We start from the raw sequence: 25,759 nt of genomic DNA on the forward strand, positions 1-25,759 counted from the left end.
CCTCCTGACCTCCCACCCTTCAGTGTGCAAACTCCATCCCTTCTCTTCTTGCTGTCTCTGCCTTTGTAGTCACCCAAGGACGCAGCACAACTTGTGCTTTCTCCATACCCATTACAATTTGCCTTTTTTTTTTTTTTCATAGATCCATAGAATGGTTTCAGATGTAATGGACTTTAAAGATAATCTAGTTCCAACACCCCTGCCAGGGGCAGGGACACCTTCCACTATCTTTAGTTGCTCAAAGCCCCATCCAACCTGGCCTTGAACACTTCGGGGATGGGGTATCCAGAGCTTCTCTCATCACATTAAAGTATGCCATCCTAACATGGAACACAAGCCTACAGTTTGTAAAAGAACTGCAGCCCGCCTGGGGATCCCGAGAGCTGTCCCAGATCGGGTTGCTGCAGGTGCCGAGCCCGGCTCTCTCCTGCCCGCACTCCCGCTGCTCTCCCCGCGCCCCGCAGGCGCTCCCGGCTCCCAGCACCGCCCCTCGGCATGGGGGAGCTCTGCCCAGCGTTTCTGGCTTTCTGGCTGCTTAATGGAGCAACAGCAGCTGAACTTGTCCCCGGCTTTTTCCCAGGAAACTTGTGAGTCCCCGAAGCCTGGCCAAGTGCTGGTTCATATAGCTTTTAAAACTGACCAAAGTAGTTACCCGGGTCCTTTTTTTTTTTTTTTTTTTTTTTTTTTTCCCCCAATCTGATATTTTTTTGAGGTAGCCCGGTTAAAAGTGTTAGTAGTGATGTCTGATAGTCAAATGGCTAAAAGGAGCTAGAAGATGGCCTGAAACAACACTAAGAGAAATCCCAGAAGAAAACCAGGAAATTTTTTTAAGATATCTGTAGGGATTCAGAAAGGAAAAAAAAAAAAAAAACCCAAAACACAAAACCAGAAGTAAAAATGTCGAACATTTTACTTACAATCCCCAATTCAAGTGTTGCCTTTTGGATTAGCAAGATAAAAAGACTAGAAATCAAAGGTTCTGAACTAGGGAAAAAAAACTATTGGAAAATAGTTGCAGGGAAAGGAATGTCAGGAAAACAGGAAACCTTTGGCTTGATTGTAATTTCCTATTGAAACAGTTGGAACTAGGTCTAAAGGAGCTAAAAATAAACCCCAGAAGGAAATCAAAGTTCCCATGCCCTAGTGGAAATCAGTGACCATGATGAGGAGTTAAGACGGAAACTTTTTAAAATAACACACAACTCTACATGCTTCTATTCTGTTTATAGCCAGGAGAGGGGGGAATTACCCATCTAAAGCAATATAAATATCTGTTGTGTGGAGAAAAAAAAAAAGTACTGGTTAAGTTAACTTGACTGTCCAAATGCAGTGCTGGAAAATATAAGAGCAAAGGGTACTTCTGGGCACTACATATGGGCACAGGGCTTATGACAGCTTATAGTTTATTTCTAGACTATAAAGCTTATTTATCAGATCTCCTATAAACCCTTAACATCAAAAGTGGCCACACCTATCTTAATCAGCTCTCTAGAGGCAAATGCTAGGAGTGGAGAAAGAAGAAATTCTATCGGGCCTGTTAGAGGACTTGCAAAGATTTTTGTTTAGTGTGTATAAATGCATCTATGAATCCAGCCAGCTACCAGAGGACCAGTCTCTGGACTGACCATTTCATCAATATAATGAATGCAAGTGTTATGTGCCTACAAAGGTGTGATTTTTTTTTTTTTTTTTTTTTCTGGATCATGACTTTTACCCTTCATTAGAGTAAAATAACTATTAAGAAGGTGATTGTCATCATCCTCATCTGCTCAGGTCTGCATTTAATGGGCAGGTGGGGATTAACAGCTGGTGGGGTTTTTTTCTGTTATTTTCTAGCAATTAGAAAGAGACCATTAACAAGGACAGTTGGCAACCATGTAAAAATTCAAAACTGGAAATTCTGTTGAAAACTGGTATTGAAATAGTTTGGATGCAATAACAATTATTATAAATAAGATGCTGGCTAGTACAGATGTTGGTATCTCCTTTCACAATTTGGGACACCTTTAGAAAAAGTTGGGAAGGAAAGCTGTAATTTTACACCTAATTTATTGAATGGAGGCAGTCCATTTAGATTCTGAAAAGCAGTTACTAACTTTCTGATTATAAACCTGATTGCCAGCTTTTGTTGTAGTGAGTGTTGCATAATACCTGAGTGTTTCTGACAAGAAGACTGTAAAGGAGGAAACCAGAAATATATATTATGTGAGTCATTAGGATACAGGTATAGATGAAACCCTGAAGGAGAAGCAGGGATGAAAGAGCTTTTGCCATGTGTGCAATATAGTGCACTATATCTTAATGAGTTGGAAATAACTTCTTATTAGGAGTCTCTCCCATTTCAAAGATGGAGCACGTCTTGGACTGGTCATCACAGGTCAGGCTGTTAGGGGTGAGGTCCTCCAAAGGTGACAGAAACCTATGAGCCAGAAAGAAGTGGTTGCCCTGGGGTATTTGGACTCTAGCAAACCAAACCATTCTTTCTATCACTAAAAAATGATGCATTGAATACTTTATTAAATCAAATTCTTCACCCTCATTTTGAAAGTGCAATATTAGGAGGTAGGTCACAAGAACTCTGAAAAGACTATTTTGCATGCAGGTCAAGATCAGCAGCAATTTAAAGTAGCAGTCATGGAGTGCCGGTTATGAGCCATGTTTGAAGGCTATTGGATGATGTTCATTCCTCAGATCATGTTTTTTCTAGGCAGAATACTCTGATATATGCTGCAAAAGGTGTAAAGTTGTACTAATCAAAATAAACACAAAGAGATACAATCTATTTCTAAAATATCCATTTTCTTTCTGCAGGTGACATAACAGGAGAGATCGGGGCAAACTATTTCTTTTGATATAAAGAAAATAATCTGTACAAAATTCTCTTTCCTCTAGAGGCTGGCAGACATGCAGGGGTTCTTTTGTGCATTTGTCAATATTGCAAAACAATTTCAGAAGTTGGGAAAGAAAAATAAAACATCTCAGTGGTAGAGTGTTTGAGTACTTTTGCTTAAAAGTTGTTGCAACTTCCACTGTGTCAGAGTATTCACATTTCAAAAGCTCTTTCCTATCAGATATGGGTGCTAGTGCTTACATTGGAACTCAAACATTGTGAGTTGGAGGTGACTTTGCATAGCAAAAGACTAAATTCTCTGGCACTGCTGGCCAGGAATTAGTAATGATTACACCAGTTTTAAATAACTTCTACATGTATGAAAGTTTCTGGTCACGACAGGTCCTTTACACCTTCTGTTCTTTGAGCATGGCTGCCACAGTCCTAGCATGCTAAGGAAACAAAACTTAGGTAACAGTTGTCTGTTGGTTTTGGTGGTTTATTTGGTTGGTTTGAGGTTTATTGGTTTTTTTTCAATTGCACTCTCCCTGCTACTTTTGAAGCCATTGTCTGATTTTTTATCTTATATTACATGACAGCATGAATATTAAAGATACCAAGTTTTTGCATGTTTTGTAAAACAGCATTTGAACAAAACCTAGTAATGTCCCAGAGAGGGATATGTGTTCACTTAGCGTTTGTCCAAGGGACAGTGTCTTGGTTTGAAAAGACAGGTGTCTACTAAGGAAGGCAGGAGCTTCTCTTGAAATGGAAAATGTAAACCCTCTCCCTCCAAACTATTATAATTTTGAAATTAAGGGACTCTCAGGCAAAGATATGGGAATAGGAATAACAATTCTTTACTTGGAAAATTAAAATAAAAATGCAGTAATACAAAAAAAACACTGACAGATTCAGAATACCACCGACACCCTGTTAGTCAGGGCTTTGGTAGCACTCCCATTCAATGGTGGCTGCAGCCCTCCTGCAGTGACAGGCGTGGTTCTGTTGAAGCAGTGATCCTGTCAAAGGCTGCAGTTTTCCTCTGCAGGTCCAGTGCTGGTGTAGATGGGCCTGATCTTCCTCTGGGAATCCAGTGGAAAAAAGCTCTCCTGGTGTTCCAAATCTCAGATTTTATCCAGGTAGGAATGCTTTGCTCCTCCCCCTGGGCAGAGCATCTCATAATGGGATGATGTGATTTTATCAGTCATGCTGTGAGGCTCAGTGGACCACTGACAGAAGGTATCTCCCTGGACTGAGGATGGGATAAACTACACATGAAGTTAAGACAACTGCAGTTCAGCCCATCAGGTAGGGGGGACTAAACAGAGGAAGGTTTATGGTTGTGAAGGGAGCTGACTTGTGGCTTTCAGTGGCTAGAATACAAACTTGGAGGAAATCTGGTTTCATCAGTTCTGTAGTTCTTGGAAAAATTTATTCAAACTTATGATCTTTGATGATTGGAAAGACTGCAGTGTTCTGGCTTTGTATAACACAGAGTATTAATGCTGATATACTGCTAACAACACAAAAGCAGAGCATAGGCTCATGAAAAGCTCCTTCCCTTAAACACATAAGTATATAAAGTCCAGATTTCATCTGTGAGATACAGAGTTGTGCAAATGCAATGGGCATTCATGGGAACCATCATCTTCATAGGAAGAAGATTTTGTTGAAGGGACAGCTAGCTGTTCCATTATCACCATACTAGAAATATATTAGAGGATCCTGATATTTGACTGCTTAGGTGAAAGTAGCAAAACATCTCTAGTATCAATATGTTACACTAGAGTATTAAACTGTACAGAACTGGGGTTTTGACTACTCAAACTTAAATATCTAGTTTTGGAGGCCTTTTTCATAAAGTAAACAGCTGCCAATTAAGTAAAAATTTGTTATTCACGATGAACAGGAATACTGCCTGAGAGAATTATCCAAATGCTTTCTGAAATCTGTCAGGCTTGATGACAGCTAATAGAAGGAGGGAATAAAGTTCTGCAGCATTTAAATGTCTACAGTACTCCTCTAAAATTCAGTTAAACTTAGTTACTACAGTCCCCTTGCATCTGGATGGAAACATTTTAAATGTTCTTTCTTTAAAGTGGAAATGCCAAGAATTGGGCACAATAATCACAGCCTGGAATGCAGCAGAACCTAACCTCTGCCTAACTACTGCTCTTTTCTAACCTTGTCCTTCATGCATATTCAAAGAACAGAAGTCACATGCTTCAAAGTCAAGCCTTTGCAAGATCATGGCTTTTCCTGTGCACAGAACATGCCCTTCCTGCCTGGTGTGCCTGCACAAGGAGCTTATCTAGAGAAGCCATTATTATCTTGGTTAACACCACTCCCTCCTGTCATTTAATATTTTAGTGATGTCTTGCTCTATTATTTTTAATCTCGTCTTGAGTTAAAGATCTAAAAATTAATGGGAAAGCAAACAAATTATACAAAGAAAAGATATCTCAAAGTTTTTCAATATGCAGAATTGTGTTTAGAATTAATGAAATTTAGAAATCAAAGCACATTAATCAATATATCACTGTCAGATCTTAGAAAGCTAAAATGTACTGTGTTATAGTAAACTAAATAATTGTAATACTACATATTAGATAACATTGCTAATCTTCAGATCTTATTTACAGAGATGGTAGAATATTTGAAATGCTTTGGGGCAGACCACATAAGCTGGCAGACGACCCTGAGTCCCTCACTGAGGCCCTGCTGACTGTGTTCCCACTGCCCTTGTGCTTAACATTAACTGTTCGTCATTATTTTAAACATTTGGGTTATGTTATTTATGTGACAGATCTTGACAATTTTGACAATTCTTGGAATTTTAAAACAAGTCTCAAATAATGAAATATTTCCAATATTAAAAACTCCAGCTGTTCCAATCAGACTCTTAGCTCACAGAAGTGATCCTCAATCCAAAACAGAGCACCAGCAACTGTTTAAAAATGTCCAAGCAAAGAGACACTGGAAAGAGTCTTATATGATACTACAGCAGATGTCTTTTGGAAAGTCCAAGAATTCTCTATCTCATTAATGCAAACAAACTTTTAGGAGAAACTTGGGACTTTTTCAATGATAGTAATTCAATCCTCAGCAAGAGTTGCTATGGCACCTCATCCATTTCCCTGGCTGCTGTTGGCGTTGCTGTGAGTTTGTGCATGGGACTGAGCCAAACGTGTTCTCTTGAGCTCATTTGGCTTTGTTGTAGGAGCTGAAGGGACATGACCATCCTGACAGAGCGCAGAAGAAATGAGGATGCCTCAGACCTGCTGGCCCCAGGCGTGCTGATGGTTCGGTCTCGGTGCCAGCACTGCAGCTGAAGGCGTAGGCTGTGAAATCGGGGAGAAGCAGCTTCGGGCAGGAGCTCGGGCTGAAGAGTTGCAGCACTTTGAGCTTCAGTGTGGAAAGAGGAACTATGAGACACATCGTTGCTGGTTGCACAACTGAGGCTTGAGTAAAAGGTTTGGAGTCGCTGCCGTGATGAATACGTCCCCACCTGGATTTTATTTCCTTAGTGCTCACAGAATTACCCCCTTACCCTGCAGTTTCTCTGTACAGCCAGAGTAGCTGACTGATATTTTACCTACAAATATCAGAAGTACAGTTTCCTACACCAGTTACTGTTGCCGAGCGGCGCCGCGGATCCTGCAGCGGGCCCCTACGTGCCCTGCTCCGCTGGCCGCTCTCCATGCCCGGCCGGGGCCCGGGGAGCGCGGCCGGCGCGGCCCCGCCCGGCGCGCCTCGGAGGTGCGCGGGGCAGCGCCGCCGTGACGTCGCGACGCGGTTGCCATGGGGACGCCTGGGGTCGTACCTGACGGCTGTCGTGAAGCAGCGGGAGGAAAGTGAGGGAGGAAGAAGGGGGAGCGCAGGCCCAGCCCGGCCCCCCGGCCCGCGGGGAGTTGGCTCCGCGCCGCGCCCCTCCGCCCTCGCCGCATCGCGCTCGGAGGCCGGAGGAGGAGGAGGTGGCGGCGGCGGCGCTGCCGCCTCTGGCTATGTAGGGGCCCCAGAGCGGGCAGATCCGGAGGCCGCTGTCCGCCTCTGGAGCTCGGCGCGGGGCCGGGCCCGGGGCCGGGCCCGGCGGGATGTTTTCCAAGAAGCCGCACGGGGACGTGCGGAAATCCACGCAGAAGGTGCTGGACACCCGCAAGGACCCACTGACCCGGCTCAAGCACCTCCGCGTCCTTATCGGTGAGGCGGCCGGGAGGGGCGAAGGGAGCGGGTCAGCGGGGGCCGCGGGTCCCGGCGTGGGAAAGACCGGGAATTGGGAGGGAGCAGCTGGGGCGGGAGGCGGACCCGGGGCTCGGCCCCGGCGACAGAGCCCACCCGGCGAGCGGGGGAAGACCCGCGCCCGGCGTGGCGGGCCCGGCGGGGCGAGGCTGCAGCGATGTGCCGGGGGCTGCGGGACCCCGCGGGCGCGGCGCGGGATGCTTCGCCCGGCGCTTTTGTACCGACACAGGCACGGACGCTTGCGTCTGATTGTGGCATTGCTTTGGGAACTGTGAAAGGAGGCGAAAAAGTGGTGTTCTTCCCGTGTGAATTATTCTCTAGAATACACAAAGTGCTAAGTTGCTGCGCATGAATAAAAGTGGCTGGCGAGCGCAAATGGTGCCTATAATTCCTGAACCCATTTCCCGTACGTTCTTACGGTACCAATTTATGTTTGTGTACATTTTCAAGGTAAGAGCAACAGTATTAATTGCTCACTAGCGTAGATGTGAAGGAGTTTCTATACAGCCAGATTTAAAACACTTTTGGTTTGCTGGTTGGTAAAGGAGGACGCACAAGCCCTGAAGGGCTGCTGCAGTTCCATGTGAGCTGCCATTTAACCTGACCAGTGAATTAGAAATTGTGATTATACGGCATAATTGCCTAATGAAAAAAAAAAAACAAGGGGAAGCAAAAACAAACCTGGTTAACCATTCCAAGGTATCTGTTAGTTGCATGTGTTTGTAAAAATCTAAGTCATTGTCATCAAGCTGTCCTTGAAAAAAGAAGCTTGCTCTGGAGTATCTTTTGGGCGCTCCAGTCCAGGGAATGCGTGTGTTGCTTCTGACAGTTTATCAACACGTGAACAGGGCTGGGTCAAGGGCAACTGCATTCCATGTTTAGCACAGAGTGCTGAATGGATTATTTTGGGTTCTGCCCACAGTCTGGTGGTATTTATGTATCTTGTCCTCCAAAGCTGGATTCTTTCTTTTCAAAGGAAAACGGCTATTGCTCCCTTATTTTGTATTGGTGTTTAAAGGAACAGGTGTTCCCATGTTGCACCATCTGCTGCTTCATGAGTTATTTTCTGCAACATAGTAATTATCTAGACTTGAAATGGAGAATAGTTGTGTAGCTGTCTAAGCGACTTCAGAAGTCAGATGCATCCCCTTGCCTCACTCAGAATGTACCACTCTTCCTAACTAGCTGTACTGGGCCAGCTGTGGCTTGCTCTGTGTTGGTTTTTAGCTCACTTGAAACATAAGAGGTAAAAAACATTCTAAAGAAACTAAATACCTCTCTGAATTCAGATTTCCTGGCTAAAGTATGTTGAATATTTCTAGTTTTGCTTTAGTCTACAAAACACTCTGATTTTGATCTGTTCTAGATTTTGCATTTATGTTGCTTGCAATTTATTTACAATGGCTTTTTTTCTTCAGCTTTCTTAATAATTGAATTACTTCTGTAAGTTGCAAGGCACGAGTTATGTCAAGCAGACATTCGTATCTAATCTAAGGTTTCCGTTTACTGGCTGTTGGACAGGTTAAATTATCTGGGGATGTTTTCATGTCGCCTTCTCCCCCCGCATTGTGTGTATCTCAGCTGTTGAAGCACAGCTCCCACACATCCTTTCTCCAAGTTTGGGAGAACACAGTATGTGAGTGACTGTGTAATTAGGGAAAGGTGTAACAATGCTCTTCAGCTTGTCTTTTTTGGATACATCCACAAGATTTTGTCATTATGTAGATATTCTTAGGCGCATGAGATACAAAAACAAGGCCTTTTCTAGAGCAGAAGAGTAAGGTATTTCCATACATTTTCCCACTGTAGAGCATGAGAAGTGACCATTCCCCTAGAATAAAAATTGCCATATTTCCCATGTGTCCAGGGGAGCCGTGTTAGCTATTGCCAACAGACTGTCCGAGGGGATAGGGCAGGAAATCTCAGGTCAGCTGTGTTCAGCATCTTCCTGAAGGAAACAGTTTTTGTTTATTGACCTTAGCCTCTGCACACAGGAGACTGGAAGACTATCCGGAAGAGAATTTTCTGCAGTTTCACCTCCAGGAGAAGGGAGAGAATGTTCTCTTGTTCTTTAATTTAGTATACTTTCAGTAGGCCTTCAAAGTGTATTGGACCAGAGTTTGTCTTTTCGGGTTTTTTTGCTGTACATTTTAGTCTGTGGTCAACAACAATAAACAGGTATGACCTTACTTTCATGGTTAAGACTTGAGAGGAGGAAAGGGAATATTAGTTCATTTTCCTGCTATTTTACCAAGGCATCCAAAGCAGCAGTTTTCCAGTAAGCCAAAATAACAGAAGAGTCATGAATAGAGGTACCTGCTTGTGAAGTATGGACTGCTGGCTGTCTGCTAGCCAAAGAGAAATCTCAAAAACTTAATTATGGTACAAGACTGAGAGTTGCATCCTCCAAGTCAGTAGTGTAAGTCAGGCACCATATAGTCTAAAAATATTTGAATTATTATAATGCCACTTTTGGTAAGGATCAGAAGATACTGAACAATATCAACCACCTAATATGAAGCTAAATGGATCAATAGCACAAAGGTCTGTGACTGTTATTTTTAACAAATTAAGAGTAGTGTTCATTAGATGGAATCTTTTAAATGTCTTTTACAAAATAACTTAGAGTGCAGTGATTTGTATTCTTTTAGGAAAGTATCCTGTCATTGGTGACAACTCAGGTTAAATTTAGTAAAAAATGCAAATGAGTCTGCATAAGGATATATAGAAAATTTTGTGTCTTTTGTGAAGCAGTGACATACCATTTTATCAAATACCACTGCAGCTTTAGGAGTCTGATTGCTATAATCAGTGTATAGAAGATTTAGGTATGGGAATGACTCAGATGAGAGTGAAACTTTAATATGAAAAGACACTGGAAGCTTTAAAATTCCTTTGTATAGGGACAGAGGGTGAAAAGTACGTAAACATATATGAGAAAGTCTAGGAAATAACATCTATTAAGGCCTACCAAATCTGAAGTTACAATAAATGATTTTTGTTTTGGAAAGCTCTTGAATGCTAGGCTAGTGATCAGTTATAGGGAATGCTGGAGGGAAATGCATTTCTTGTGGTTTGGGTTTTGGGGTTTTTTTTCTGGGTTGTTTTTTTTTTCTGAAACTCTTTACTAGATAACTGCTCTTTGCCACTTCAGGCCAGTGTCCTGTGTTTCGTTCTCTGATCTGCTTCAGTTTGGCTCCATTCAGCCTTTTTTTGTAATTTGGGAACCAGAGAAAATTCTGTGAATTTCAGGTGACCAAATCAGAATTGGCTAAATTATTTTTAAATAATAATAAACAATATGTGACACATGTATGCATGTCACAGGTATAAGGTTTTTTTAGTAGAAGTTAAAGCCTTTAGGAGACCTCTGAGTAGCAAGAAATATTATTCTTGCTTAGAAATGCTAAGAAGAATTGTAAAGATTGAAGTCTCATATCTTGGAACTTAGCAGCATATGAGCAAAGGTAATCTGCCTTTCACTGTTATGTTGCTGCAGTATATTTCTCAAAGCAAATGTAACTATCTGAAGTATCTGGTTTCATAGATTTTATTCTTTTGAGATGTATTCTTTTCTTCCCATAGGAAGTGTTTACCCCACCCTGCTCCATTTGTTATTTTCTTCTCAGTTCTGGGAAGTGCCTGAGAGTCTCATACAGTTCCCTGGTGCTGATTTGGTCGATGTCTGAGTTTTTAGCAAACTGCTCTGCTGCCTTGTCTTGCTGTGTGCTGGAGATGCTGTGAGAGCTGTGTTTGCTGTGTGTGACTGCAGTAGTTGGAGCATTGAACCTTGAGTGGGAATGTTGAGCAGGATTCCCTTGGGGTCTGTGTGGCAGCAGCGGGGCCTTGCTGGCAGGAAGGCTGCGCTGCTGCAGGTGTGATCACTGAGGCTTCTCTAGCTGGGAAGGGAGGCACACTGTGTACCTTACAGGGTTAGCTATTGCCTGTACAATGATTTTCCAGAAAAAATATTTCTATATATATATATTTTTAGCAATCCCCAGTCAAATAGCAGCTAATTGCAATTTTTAGGGTCATTAAAGTGGAAATAATATTGGATTATTCTTATATATATTCATTGTTTCATCAGACTTCAACATCAAACTGAAATTCTGTGATTTTTAAATGATAATTTATAAAAGTTTGTGCTAGTAATCTTTCAAGCTTCAGATCTTGGTTTATATGTCCTTTTGCTAAAACAGTGCTTTAAGCATTCTATAAATGATTAAGACAACTAGGTACATTACCCTTCATAAGGTCATACGTTAACAATATTGACTTTTCATTTTGATATTAGATGTGTTGGTGTTTGACTAAACTTGTAGAATTTGAAGGTTCAGTCTGAATTTGTAAATGTATGTATTTTTTTAAAAAAGCTAAAACCTCTAATTATTTAATCATTTCTGTAAAATTCTACTGTGTGCAAGTGAATCAAATGAATCTATGGGTTTAAAATTTTCTTATAGAACTGAATTCTTAAGATACTTGCTTTCTTGTTGTGTTGGTTTTTTTCCCTTTTTTCACTTTTTTTGTTGAGTAGAAATTACAGGTTTGTAATCTGTTAATCCAGAGTGAAGAAAAAAGGAAATATGTTGTTTCTCATGAATTATTTTATTTGCATCTGGTATTTAAAACTATACTTCTTTTATTTCTGGAACCATGGAGAGAATACTTGCAAAATGCAAGAGGACAGATTATCTAAAGTGTGGGATGTTTATGTTATTTTGTTTTGTTATTCTTGGTGGTTGGTTAGCGCTGGACATCTCATGTAAATAGTCTTTGAAAGGGAAAAATCAAAATACATGGGACAGAATGAAATGGACTGCATTGGACATGCATTCTGATATATTGTTTAATATTAAACCATACACTTAAAAAGAGATTGCATTCGTTTAAAGGGATTTTAATTTAAGAAATCTATTCCACTGGCAGTTAGCCCTAATGCTTCAGCTGGATGGCATTCATTGGTGTTGCACATCATCGACTTCAGTCATAAATGAAAAATGTTCTATCATTGTTAAAGTGACAGCAAATGGGAAGCTACAATAAAAGTAGCTGCCCGGAGTTTCGGTGGATGTGCGAAGATTTTTGGTTTTTTGCAGGAGTTGTAGATTTTTTTTTCTTTCTTGGTTAGTCTATCTTCAGAGAACATGTCACTGCTCATGTAACTCGGGGATCTGGATATGAATTGCATGGAGGGCTCGGGCTTCATGTTCTGGCACTCTTGGCTTAACCCTGAACAAGTTATGTTTTGGTCAGGAGCAGAGGGGGAACATTTACTCTGCTTTAGTATTTTGGCCTATGTTACACTCGACTTGCAGAGTTCAGCAGTGGCCAGGGCTGCTGAATTGCAAGGCTGAGGGCTGGAGCCAGATCAAAGCCCCGGGCTAGACAAAAGGGAGGCTCTGACCCCTTGTTGGAAAGGAAAGGTCTGTGTGGGTTTAGCTTTGACAGTTCGGAATGAAAATACGTGCATTGCTATAGAAGTGTTTGAAGTTGCTTAAATAAAAGCTTAAGTTCTGGAACTCGTGTGAATTGTTGTGGAAGTATTTTTCAAGAGTTTTCTAGTGCAACTCAGAATCTGCAAGCACCGTTAGAGAATTCCCTTGGAAAGCTGGCGCTGCTTCTGCTCATTCCTGTAGGGCACTGGTGTTGTACCAGTTGTATGCAGATGATGTTCATTGGTTCTGTTAACCTGTTTATACATTTGTGTTTTTTTTTTTCATTTGTATCTAAAAGATTGTGATCAGGAGTTCAGACTTGTCTGATGCAAAATAGAAGTCCATTAGAAGATTTCTTTAAGTTATATTCCTTTTTCAGTACAAAAACTTTCAAGAATATTTTCTTTGACAAAATTACCTTTTTTTAAAAAAATGGTTTTACTAAAGCTGTTGGTTAGATCTGAAACAGTAAGAGCTAATGTAAAGCCTTTGTGTAATAGATTTGCTTTTGTGGTCTGTTATCAGGGCTCTTTCACTTTGACAGTCTGTTAACTATGCCAGAGCCACCAGTTAGTTCCTGAGGTTTTCCACTTAACCTTTCTCAGTTACATGCTTTTGTATTCGGGACAGTACCTATGTAACCAAATCTCTCTACTGTTTTGCTCTAAAGAAACCCTTAAATATTTCAGCATGGAGAATTAAGAATTAATACGTTTAATTATCCATTGAGAACATGGAAACCTTTGCTTTCTGGTGGCACCAGTTTGTTACAGGAGTTGATACTGACCGTGTCAGTCCATAGCAGGCCTCTGCTTTACAGAAATAGATCCTGAATTCTGGACGTCTTCCAGGTCATTGTTTGCTGCAGTTGTCAGTTTGAGTTTTGGTAAGGGCGAGAGAAAGTGACTTAAAAGCCAGCAAGTCTTGGAATTAGACAGGATAATGTTTTCATTATACTAAGTGCTCTGACAATTTTACATATAAGCATAGTATTACATTCTAAAACTCTTAAAATAGAACATAAAGTTAGCCACAACTTAATCTGTAATGATACAACTGTTTTCATGAATTTCTGCAATGCAGTGTGAACTGATGAAAGTTCTTTTCAGAACAGTTTAAATATATGTCTAAAATCTGTTTTGGCAGGGTTTCTTTTGTTTTAGGGAGAAAATGACATGTAAGCACAAAGAGACACAATACTGTGTGAAATTAAAATATTGTGAAGCAAGCAAGCTAGTCCTTTTCTGCAAAGGACACAACTTTAAAGGTAAACAATTAAAACATCAAACTTAAAACAAACCCTGCCAAAACAAAATAAAACAAAAATAAAAAGCACCCTTGAACACAGAGTTAGTATGGAGATCCAATTTGTACCAGTTTTTAAATTAGAGAAAATTATTAAGGAAAAACAGCAAAGATCTGTGTTTCTTGCTGTTGTAAAGCATGAAGAAAACTGCATTTTCTTGACAAACAGCTTTCATGAACTGCTGAAAAACTGGATTTTAGTGTACTGAAACTATGCTTTGTACAGTAGAAACTTCAGTTTTTACCTCTCTTTGGAATACAGTAGTATCCAATTTTTCCCTTTCAAATTTTGAGGAACTTTTCCAACTACTTCAAATGGTGCCAGGTCTATTTCTGAACCCTTCCCTCCTCCTAGTCTGGACATAGAAGAAGAAGAACACAAGGAGTACATTAGTTTGTGTTAGTTACATGATCTGTGGTAGAAGAATATAAAGTTAATTTGTTTAAAATCAAAAAGTAGGAGTGCACTGGAAGTTGTAGAGGAAAGCCTGTTTCTCTTTAATCCCCCTTCACATTAAAAAAGGCTATGTCTCTCTTCTTATAAAAGACAAAATACTTAATTAGCCAAAGCAGAGGAGCAGCTTCCTGCAAATTCTCAGTTCAGGGCTGAGAAGGATATGCTGCTTGTAGAGGAAATGACTTTTACCTCTGTGCAACATGCATGATACTTTGAGAGAGCATAGAGAAGAGACAGTGAGATGGTGTTGGAGAAAATGGCTATGACATGAGAATTGAGGAGCTGTTTGTTTAGCTGATAGCAAGGACAGAGGTAAACTGAATATTTTAGAAACATTAGGAAATCCTTAATTAAGGAAGGAAGGTACAACAGCAGCATTTAACTGGAAGTTTAATGGTACAGTAATCAAGGAGAGCAGATTCTCTCCATTCATTAGTTGTGTGGGTTGTGTTCAGCATAGACAAAGCTGTGAAATGGAGTGATGTGGCCAGATCAAGTCCTCTTAAGGTCTTTATAATTATCTTCATGCTGCATCTGCTATTTTTTGCCCTTCTCCTTGCCATAATTCATGTCAGGGTATTAATAATGAATTTCAAACTTCTCAACAAATGCAAGGTTCCAAATTTCTGCACCAGCAGCGTACTGAATCACTGTAGGTGTCCTTTGATGATGAGCAGATGTTCCCTTTTGCTGTAGGTGGCAAGCCTGTCAGATGAACAACTGTTTTCCCCCCCTTAGGAGGAAAGCTGGTTTTCAGTATTAACAAAAGGAGTCAGTGGGATTTTAAAAAAGTATTATGTTCACTTAATAAACTAATAAAATTCCCATTAAATAAAATGTTATATTTTCTTCCATCTGAAGCAATAGTATTTACTACAGAATACAATTGTTGTTAACTGGTTTCAATTTTAAAAGCTTGCTTTTGATTTTGCTATCAAGTGTGGTCTTAGAAAGGAATCAGAGTGAAATGCATTTGCTATAGGAATTGCAAAGTCAAGGAATTTTTTACTCTCCTGCTCTTGCAAGCTATAACTGTATTTTGAAGGTATATTTTTAATGTTAATTGGGTGTTAGTGGTAATAATACAGGTCTACCACTGCTCCTTCAAGCATTTTTTGAGGTGTTTGACACATTTTTCTTAAATAAATACAAAACAAACTAACAAAAAATTTAAAAAAGGACAACTTCTGAAATTCCACTTCGCCTTCACTGAAAGGCAGAATGTCTTACCACAGTACCAGTTGTGCATAGGCAGTTATGTGGTAAAATGACAGTCACTGTTCAGCTGGTTATGTAGACAAGCCTTCAGTTTGTTGCCTGAAGAATTTAGGAATAGTGTCTCCAAAAATTACTGACTGTTGTGTTAGGATTGAGTGTTTAAAAGAATACATCAGTTTAGGCATTTGGGATTTTTCTGTTGGTCTGCTTCAGAGCTGACCCATGTCTGAGGAAAGAATGAGGGCCCGTTTCAGTAAACGAAACATTTAATATGCCTGCAAAAATGCAGCATTGCTGTGTTTTCATTGGAAGAGACCCTGTTTAACTGCTTCCTATCCCTTCAGTATTTGGAACTAGTATTTTCTGCAGCTTTGCACTGAGTGAGCCATTCCACTGCTGTCTACCTGCAATCCCTGTACAGTCCTATAAACATATGGACCACAAGATATCTTCTGTCACCCTTCTTTCTCCTGAAAGCCTCAATCCTTGCTTTTTTTTTTTTTTCTTTAATCCTTCCATCTCAAACTCTTGATTTTTCTTCTAATATTTTCTTGTCCCTAGCCTAGGACTTACTTAGGGCTCTGCCCATGAGTGGAAGTGGTTGTAATGGTTGTGCCTATGCTCTAGTGGCAGCTCTATTTCGTGTGCAATTCCCTGATCAACTGAAAATCATTGTTCAGCTTGTTTGAAGTGGAATTGGTTTTTGTTGTCCTTTAACATTTGCATTTCTCAACTGTAGCAGTTCAGCTGCTGATCTGTAGGTGGTGTGGCAATTTCTGCAAACCCGGGGTTTGGTAAGCCTGTGGATGGTCAGGCACATGCTGGCTGCTCTGGACCACTGTTTATTCCAGCTGAGCTGCCTTCCTTAAGAGTTGATCTTGGATGCTGATATAGCACTGTCTGCTCCAAGAGCACCCTGGCTCTACTACACTCATTATGCAAGATGTTGGCAGAATGCTGTGCTACGGCAAAAGTTAAATCTGTGTTGGAAACTTTTTCAGCAACATTTGTGTCAAAACTGAGTTAATAGTCCTCTAGAGCTATATAAGAAAACATAACTGAAAATATGCCATGCTTTTGGCCGTCCTTTCAGTTCATTGTTCCTGACTTTATACTCTACCACTTGTATATCCAGTCATGTGAGATGATTAAGATTGATGTTGTTCTAAAAAGGGTTAAAACTCTGTGGTCCAATACAGAATTAGAAAGAGCTTTTTAGAAGCATCTACAGTGAAAGAGGGTGTTTCAGTGTATACAGCTGGTGAATGGGTATAAAGGTTTTGTTTGCCTCACCTTCATGTTTTGCTTTTGTTTGCTACACATTAGTATTCTGAAAGAGGAGCATTTTGTCATTTAAAATGCTGTCTTCCTGTTCCTCTGTGCTTCCATGGTATTGTTTTGTCCACCAAGTTTCTCAAGTCTTATGTGGTTGAATAACAGGACAGGGAGTGTCTGGACAGTTTGTACTAATGCTTGATTGTTTAAAGTGATCACTTTAAAATTAATCTGGATAAATCACTGTGTATTTCTTCATCAGGAATTTGCAGAAAACCATCTAGAGGGTTGTGGGAAGAGAGTCTGAAGAGCTTCCTGGGGTACACATGATACTTAGAGTGATGTTTCTGCCTCAGGGTATCCCTGGGATCCCATCTTTTGGTTTCCCTAGACCACACAATCAAAAGAGTGTGAGGGACTGAGCCAGACTAGAAAATAAAGTGCATATTGGAACTTGGAGGGAATAACAAGACATCAGTGGGAATCCAGTGCTGCTGTTTGCATCCTCCCAGTTTATCTATCTCCAGAGCAGATGTGTTCCTCACTTAATGTCTTCCTTCCACTTTCTTTAGTAAGCTTAGTTGTGCTTAGTAATTACAGTTGGAGATTGTGATGGTCTTTCTGTTGTAGAGTCTGGGCAGTGTCACGAGCTTTATTTCTATTAAATTAACAGTTGAAACCAGATTCATCTGTACAGTGCTAGTCCTGAGTGAGTTAAGGTTCATGACTGGCTTTTGTTTGCATTACTGTCATGCCAACAATGGGTGTGCAAGAAGATGCTCCTTCCGTGTTCTAATATTCACTAGGTACTTACGGCACGCCATACTGAATTTCTGAATTAGCCTCAGAGTAAAGAATGAAAACTTCAACAGTTTATTTAATTATTTAGTTATTTATTTAAAAAACAATATTTTTTCTTTTAAATATCTTCATTTCTTACTGCTGGATAATGGTATGTAGTGGTTGACTGAATATTTGAAATAAATATAAACAATGTTCTATTCTGTTTTTCAGATAATGCAGAATCAATTGATCTCAAACAGTTTTTCGACCAACATTTTTCACATATATATTATGTGTTCTTTGAAAACTTTGTGACTATTGAAGTGGGCCTTAAACAAAAAGGTAAGCATTTCAGACAGAACTCTTTTTGTCTTGATGGCTTGTGCCTTTGTTATGAAGTAAAGCAGGGTGCTATAAATAAAGCTCTGTGTGGTCACAAATGACAACATTAGCCATGCAGAATATGTCTAAGAACCTTGGCAAATGAAGGCAGAGCAATGAGATACGCACTCAGTGGAGGTGAGCAAAAAGGGTTTGTTCTCCAATGACTGTGTTTGCCCTTTTGCGAAGTGAGGATTCTTAAGGTGTTATACTTTGTATTCTGCAGAACTATTCTTTAACAAGATATTGTGTAACTTAACCTCTCCCAGTTGTGGATGCCATAATAGGAAGTTATGCAAATTGTAGCTGTATTTGTGGAGTATAATTTTTATTTGCAGAAGCAGTGCAAAGCTATGGTTGTATAAATGCAGGTTTTCTTTTTACACGTTTAAGGATCTTTGTTTTGATAATGAAAGTGCATCTTCTATTTATATTTAACTATTTAAACTATTTATTTTTGCAACTAGGTCACAAGTCTCAGAGAGAAGAATTAGATGCTATTCTTTTTATTTTTGAGGTAAGATATTTTGAATATTTTTTTGTTTTAAGTCCTGTTATTCTACAGTTGTCTGTAAATACTTTGCATTTAACTGCATTCCTTCTTACTTTTGCATAGAGCTGAATTTATGTGCTTTGTTTTAAAAATAAAGATTTCACTTGCGGTTTTGCAAGATGTCTTAACTGGAAAAAGATGTTTCTGTGTCTCTAGATAGTTGATTACTCTTTGGTGGTGGTATTTCCCCATCATGTATTATACACATTGAAATTCATAGAAAGGTGATCTCTGTTTAGTCATTATATTTTTGACCTTTTGATTGCATGTAACTTCTGTGAGGTACATGGGTGAATGTGAAAGAGAGCTAGTTAGTTCATTTGTTCACTAGTTCCTGCATAAAGGAATATTAGGTGATCTGTGCTTTGGAGGCAGTTGCATGTTGCGCTGGAGGGCCACAGCCAGAAAAAGTCAGGTTATTTACAAGTTGCAAAAACCTCTGGTGTAAGTGTTGCAAGTCTTGCATGGTAGATTTGGAATTACTAACTGTGCTCTGTTTCTTGTTTCTGGAGATGATCATTGTATTTGTAGACGTCTTGTCTTCATTGTTTTGCTGTAGCTCATGACCCCTCAGTTGAGAAGGCTGAAAGCACATTTGCTTGTGCCACAGAGGCAAGTTGACAGCTGAACATCCTAACTGAAGCCATTAGAAAGGTGGAATAACTTAATGCAATCTGTTGTGAAGCAGAGCAACTGAGACACTGATCCCATTCCATTCCCTATGCTATAAGCAGCAGTGTCCTTCAGAGGGGTAGTGGAGCCAGAGGACCTGCAGTAACATCTGAAGTCTCCAGTGCAGGACTTACAGGCTGGCAGAGCCTTTGGGCTTCTTAGCATTAGGACTGGGGTCACCTTGAAAGGACAACAATGCTTCCAAAGAAAGCATTGTGGGAATTTTCTAAGTTGATGCTTCAGCTTCTGATCTTTGTCCTCGTGAAAGGGCTGTTCGGTCTTCCAAGGTGATATCTGCAACATACATCCTTGGGTTCTGTTTTTTATAGAAAATTTTGCAACTCCTTCCTGAAAGGATTCATCAGAGGTGGCAATTTCATAGTATTGGTAAGTTGATATTCTTCTCCTCTCCCTTTCATTTTACTTTTTATTAGTGGCTACCAATTCGTGGCTACTATGCCACTCATTTCCTTACTGTTTAAGTAGCTTAACGGGGGTTATGGTCTAGAGAATTTTGCAAGCTAGGTGAAGGAAAATATAAAAGACAATAAAAGAAACAGACATAAACCCCTGCCAATGTAATGAATACTCTTATGTATAGATTTATATTTGGGAATATAGAAATAGAAGAGTGACTGAGAAAGAACAAGGACAGGTGAAAAGTTTGAAGTTTTAAATGTTTTTTTCCTTATTTTCTTTCTCTTAGCAATACATTTAAAAACTGACATGAGATATTTGTAAATGGGGAATGCTGATTTTATGCATTTTGATGACTTGATTTAATGTACACATCTCAAAAGTCTTTGGGGAAAAATATTCTATGAGTAGGCCATGAAAGGTGATATCTGACTTTTTTTCCTTCTGGCATTGAGTCAGTTGCTTGAAGGTATCAAGGTCACCAAGATTAAATTGGAGATTGCCAAGGACTTGTTCAAAAGTGACTATCAAGTCTGACCGAGAACTCTGACATCTTACTTAATATAGAAAGAACAAAAGCAAACAAATTTTTTTCTCCTTTTTTTTTTTTTTTTAGGGTTGATTTTAAAGAAGCTTCTTCACACTGGAAATTCATTAAAGGTACTGCAAAAAGTTGCATGCAATTTTGTCTACAATACTTGAAAGTACAAATAAGAACATAAGGGCAAATGTTTACAGTAAAAGCCCAGGAATAAGAACCAGATCATGACTTGTGTGTCATGAAAGAATTATTCCAAATCATCAGCTTTATCTCAGTAAAACTACTCACAGTAATAATGTGTTTATATAGTGTAGCCAGTGGTTTAAAAGATTTTGCATTAACATAGAAATAAGTGTTAACTGTTCATTGTTAGGTCAAGGAAACTGATTCTGGGACTCAGACTACCTTGGAAGTGGAAGGTTATCTATGCCAGGGAGGCCTGCTGGTGTGTAGAGTAATTTAAATGGTTGGGACAAAGCAGCTGCACCACTCCTCTGTAAGCCACTTGTAGGCTTCTCTGGTACTGAACTTCTCCTGTATGAGAGCCAAGGAGGGAGTGCTCTAGGACTCTTATTACCTTTCTTGAAGGAGAAATGGAAGAAGGTAGAATTGGCCCTTCTGATGCAGAGAGCTCACTCACTCTGTTATAATAATGAACATATTTAGAAATTTTGTCAGTCTTTGTGTTTTCTGAAAAATTCTTGTGGCATCTTGCAGTGGTGTAGTCAAGCAATTGGTTTTCCATGTGTTGGTTTTCTTTCTCTTCTTTCAGAGAAACCCCTGTGAGAAATTCTTTGAGGCAAACAGCAGTGAAGGTGCCAGGCTTGCCTTTCACTGGAGCAGCAGATGTGTTAGTTTCACTCTGCTGATTGCTGGGGGTCATACTGTCTGTCCTAAATTTTTTAATCTCTCCCCTTCTCCTTCTCCCTCCAGGACAAATGAAAATGCTTTTGTTTGTTCTGGCACAAGATAACTTATTCCATGTTTTTTCCTTTAAGATACGTCGAGAGGGTGTGCGTCTCTTTCTTTTGTGGCTGCAAGCACTTCAAAATAACTGTAGTAGAGAACAATTATGGATGTTTTCTTGCTTGATTCCTGGATTTTCATCACCACAATCTGAATATGGCCCCCGAACACTAGATAATCTCATTAACCCTCCCCTTAATGTCCAAGAAAGTAAGTAACTTGGTATTATTACTCAATTCTTGACATAATTCAAATCTTGTCACAGACAAGGCAAGCTGAAGTAGCTGACATACTTATATACCCAGGGAGATAATGGAGCTGAGATGAGTTTCTCAGCAGTTTGTCAGGTCTTCTTCTGTAACAATTTCTGTCCATTTTGTTGTTGTTCAGAATTAGCTGTTTTTTGTGGTTGTTGGGGTTTTTCCGTCCGAGTAGGTTATTGTAGCTTAATGCATAGTGGTGAAAATAAAGTCACCAATTGTGTGTAATTCTTAAAAACAGCAAGAGGATCCTGAATCTACTGCAAACTTGCACAGGTGAATTCTGCTTGTGTCGAGCACTTGCACTGGCTTTGTTCATCCTCCAGGGAGCAGGCTCTGCAAAGATATTTCTGGTGTGGCCTTCAAGAGAATGAGAGGTTGTTAGGCCAATGTGTAAGGACAAATGTGTATGTGTATGAAAGTTGCGGTATTTTGCAACTTGGAATCTTCTAAAAGAAACAGACCTTGTAAATTGCAAAATTGAGTTCTTAAAGGTTTGCATGAGTGGAAAAGCTTGAGCATTCTGAGATGAGGTTTTTATATTTTCTGGGGGTTGGTTTGTTTGTTTGTTTGTTATTAATGGTAAGGTCATTATCTTGGCCCTAATCAATAGAGTGAGGATGATTTTTCTCTTAAGATTATTCTTAGGACAGTTTTTTCTTTGTACACTTCAACTTATTCTTGATAGTGGGATTTGAAGCTCATTCATTAATGATTTGCAATTGGATGGGGTCTTTGAATGTAAGTGCAAACTGTGCATTCACATAAATGGGACTAAAAACTTGAACACTTTTTCCCCTGAATATTGTGCTTTGCCTTCTTTCCATCTTCTCTTAGTATTTGAGTATTTTATTGCTTGTAGAGGAAAGCAGTGTCTCCATGACTAGTAATTAAATTTGCTGGAACACAGCAGATTAATTTCGTGGCAGGATAGCTCTGCAAAAATTTTGCTACCTACTTAAGCCGTTTTTGGAATTGTGAAATTCAGTGTGCAAAGAAATTCAGGATGCCAAGATTGAAATGTGAACATCTAACTACAGGCACAGGAGAAAAATGGACTCTGAAATAGCTTCACTGTCGAGGCAAAGAAGGATACAGATAGTAAAACTTAAAGGAAATGTAACTGGGAAAATGGTGAAAGATATAAAGATTTGGCCTTTGTGTAGCATAAGTGTTACACTGTTGCTTGCATAAATTCCAAACAAAATTAAAAAAAAATTGGGTTGGCAGGTAGGTTCCAAAAGTGCATAGAGATGACCTACTTATTGTCTGTTGTGCTTTTTATATGTGTAAGACATTAGTTCCATAGTGATTTAGAAGTTAAAATTTCCTGATTTTTATTAATCTATGGGTGGATTGTTGTACCTGTAATTGACTCTGCTGCTGCAGTGCATTTCTACTTTCATAACTTTGTAGATGTTTATGCATGAGAAGAAATGGTCTAAATGTTAGATGTACTTCTATTTTTCTTTAAATAGCTCAAGTGACTATAGAAGAAATCACTCCACTTGTTCCTCCACAATCAGGAGATAAAGGACAAGAAGATTTAACAAGCTATTTTTTAGAAGCACTTTTGAAATACATGGTAATTCAGGTACGTTCTGTAGTTTTCAAGCAAACAAGTGTGAAACAGTTAACACCTCTTTGTCCTTTACAGTAAGTTTTTTACTTGTAGCACTGAAAATGCATATAAAGATGTTTTGAAGAATCCTTCCTTGCCACTCCCTTTTTTATAAAAAGCAAATTCTTCTAGAAAAATACTCCCTTGTCTTCTGTGTGAAGATTCCTAGATCTTTTATGGCAGGATCTTCCATCAGATTGTGGCATGGAGGCAAAACAAGACTTGTCAGTCACTTCTAGCAGTACTGATTTCAGCTCCCTTCTCATTCATCTTCCCTTCCCTATCTGATTGTCTTCAACCAGTGGATCAACTGTGTGCAGAAAATGAAGAGTTGAATGAGTATTTAGTCCATGGCGTGCAACTTGGACACGCCATGTTCTCTTTGACAATTCCATGATCTCAGCCAGCATGGGGCATAGTAACAGCTTCTGTGAGAAACTGTGGCTCAGCTGTTACACGTTATGTAATTTATTTGCTGGCCAATTAGCACATGCTGCTTCTGAACCTACTGAGCTGTCATGTGCTGCATGACATGGTAGGTGCTGCTGGGTCCTGCCTTCTGGGTCAGACTTGTCCCTCAGAATCCAGCTGGGTACCAATAAGTATTTCTTCGCACTTAGGCAGGTTTTACTAGAGAAGATGGACAGTGTACAAATATATGTTAAACCATAACATGTGTTAAAGCTATATTTCATGGCTTCCCTTTATCCATCTTTCTCTGAGCACTTGCCATGCTGGAATAATTTCCAGCCTCGTTTTATTGCTTCCAGCATCTCCCACTTTGAATAGAGATCTTCATACTTGTGATCTGTAGGTTAAGCTTAATGCTGGCTATTTACTTTGAAGAAAAATAGCCCTTATAATTTTGAAGACAGCTGCCTTTTCTTTGATAAATTGGTAGTATTATATCTAAATTCCAGTAAGTCATTGGGACAGGTGTCACAGAGCTTGTTTACTATGTGAGTGCTGAAGTAGTTCTCTGAAGTCCCTTTAGAGGCCACTGATAATTGCAAGGTTTTTTGATACTAAGTTGTGATAAAGGACTTTGTGTCACTAAGTTACATGTATATCAGCTAATATGTTGAGTTATATTGGGGGTGAAATATGTGCATATATATTCCACTCTAGACATCTGTTGCCCTGAAAACAGATAATAAGAGAACTGTGGCCTTTGAGTTAAAAAAAAGAAACTGAAGTCTTCCTTTATATTATTTATGATAGACTTGGTAGATTACCTAGCTTTGCAGGAAGATGGAGTCTCAGGAACAAAGATGGAAACTGCATATTGTATTTCTGCAGGAGCACGTACCGTGCTTGGTACTACTTACCATGTAGGAAAACATTTCATAAAGAGGAATGCTTAGCACTCACGATCTAAGTATATTTGTGTAACTCAGCTTCAAAGTTGTATCTTCTGCTGCTTGTGGTTGAAAAATTTGTTTGTTTAATGTTGCCAATTACACAAATGAATCCAAGTACCTATTATAATGACTATATGGACACTTGTCAAAATGTCTGAAAAGAATTTGTCAGAGAAATATTTTGAATGCCATAGGTAGTTACTCTTTTTTATTAAACATTTTGAAATACAGAAACAGTTTCATTAAAAACAGTCAATTTGGGCATACTCCCTGCTTTGGCAAGATGACTGCAAAAGCAGGTTTATTTCTGTTGGTTTCAGTATTTTATGTGTTCAAGTTTATTTTGAAACAATATTTTGGAGGAGAATGGTGTTTGTTTCATTGACATTTCCCTGCTAGTTATTGTTTCATCTTTCTAAAACAGTTTATTAAAATATATATGATTTTGTTTCAAAGAAATAACTTAAAAAGAGGACATTTCATCAGTTGCCTGTTTCTTCTACTTGTAGATACTTACTTTGTCCAAATTCTTGTTTTAAGGTTAAGAGTTTAGAATGGAAGAACAAGGAAAACCAGGAAAAGGGATTTTCATTTTTATTCTCAAATTTTAAGAAATACTACTTACCTTCTATTTTCCCAAACATCTGTAAGGAGACCAGCTTGTATAACCCTATACTTGGTAAGTGTTAACACAGCTGATAAAATCATTACATTTTATCTAATAGCGATGTTATGATCTACTTAGTGAGAGATGCCTCTGCCCAAATTAAGGGGACAAGACCAAATGCTGGTTCAACATTTGACTTTATTTTGTAAAATTGACTGCATGGGGAAAGAAAAGACAGAGGGAGAGGGAGAGGGAGAGAGGGACAAGGAGGGAGAAAGTGTGGAAGCAGAAGCTGGTCACCACCCATGGATCCAGCTGTGTCTTGTTGGGCCTTCCTTGCCCCGGGCTTGGGATTGGGGAGCGGGTCCTGGTTTGTTCCTCTGTTAGTAAGTTCTGTGCTGAAAGGGATGCTGCCTCCACAAGGTCTGCTGCTTACAATCAAATCTTTTCAGTATTTATACATTTTAGAAACAAAGGAGTTATTGCTAATTGGCAGCGAGTGATACAGTTCTCTTATTAATTACTATTTCATCTTCTGTTGGTTAAATGCATCTTATGCTAATTAGTCTGCTTGTTCAGTCTTTCTCTTCTTTTGGGATGGTGGGTTTCTTAGGTTGGTGGTACCCCTGTGGAATTACCTTTTACCCAGCTGGAACTGATTTAATCAGAATTGCTGAGATTGTTTTAATAAATTCTTCCATATCTTCTGCCAAATGTTCTTGTGGCTCCTAAATTCTGCATTCTTTGTATCCACTATCATTAATACTTGGTTCTTCCTAAGCTTTGTTAAGCTCCCCCTAGGTTCCAACACCTGGACAGCAGTTCTGCC

The 25,759-nt window shown here is 39.4% G+C and overlaps 1 protein-coding gene across 11 annotated transcripts in view; it reads left to right on the forward strand.

The window, feature by feature from the left end:
- Positions 1-6,778: 6,778 nt before the first annotated feature.
- Positions 6,779-25,759, forward strand: part of RALGAPA1 (Ral GTPase activating protein catalytic subunit alpha 1) — a 129,169-nt gene continuing 110,188 nt past the window's right edge. For 5 of the 11 annotated variants that reach the window (XM_063160358.1, XM_063160360.1, XM_063160359.1 and 2 more), the window contains exons 1-8: positions 6,780-7,033; positions 17,783-17,893; positions 18,400-18,449; positions 19,487-19,544; positions 20,191-20,234; positions 21,114-21,291; positions 22,820-22,935; positions 24,864-25,002. In XM_063160358.1, the coding sequence (XP_063016428.1) occupies positions 6,928-7,033; positions 17,783-17,893; positions 18,400-18,449; positions 19,487-19,544; positions 20,191-20,234; positions 21,114-21,291; positions 22,820-22,935; positions 24,864-25,002 (802 nt within the window). In that variant the 5' untranslated portion in view covers positions 6,780-6,927. Of the gene's footprint in view, positions 7,034-17,782; positions 17,894-18,399; positions 18,450-19,486; positions 19,545-20,190; positions 20,235-21,113; positions 21,292-22,819; positions 22,936-24,863; positions 25,003-25,759 lie in introns of all 11 variants that reach the window. The other 6 variants (XM_063160364.1, XM_063160369.1, XM_063160365.1 and 3 more) reach the window with 4 other exon arrangements.

This window comes from Melospiza melodia, chromosome 6 (assembly GCF_035770615.1).
Source record: "Melospiza melodia melodia isolate bMelMel2 chromosome 6, bMelMel2.pri, whole genome shotgun sequence".
Classification (NCBI taxonomy): Eukaryota; Metazoa; Chordata; class Aves; order Passeriformes; family Passerellidae; genus Melospiza; species Melospiza melodia.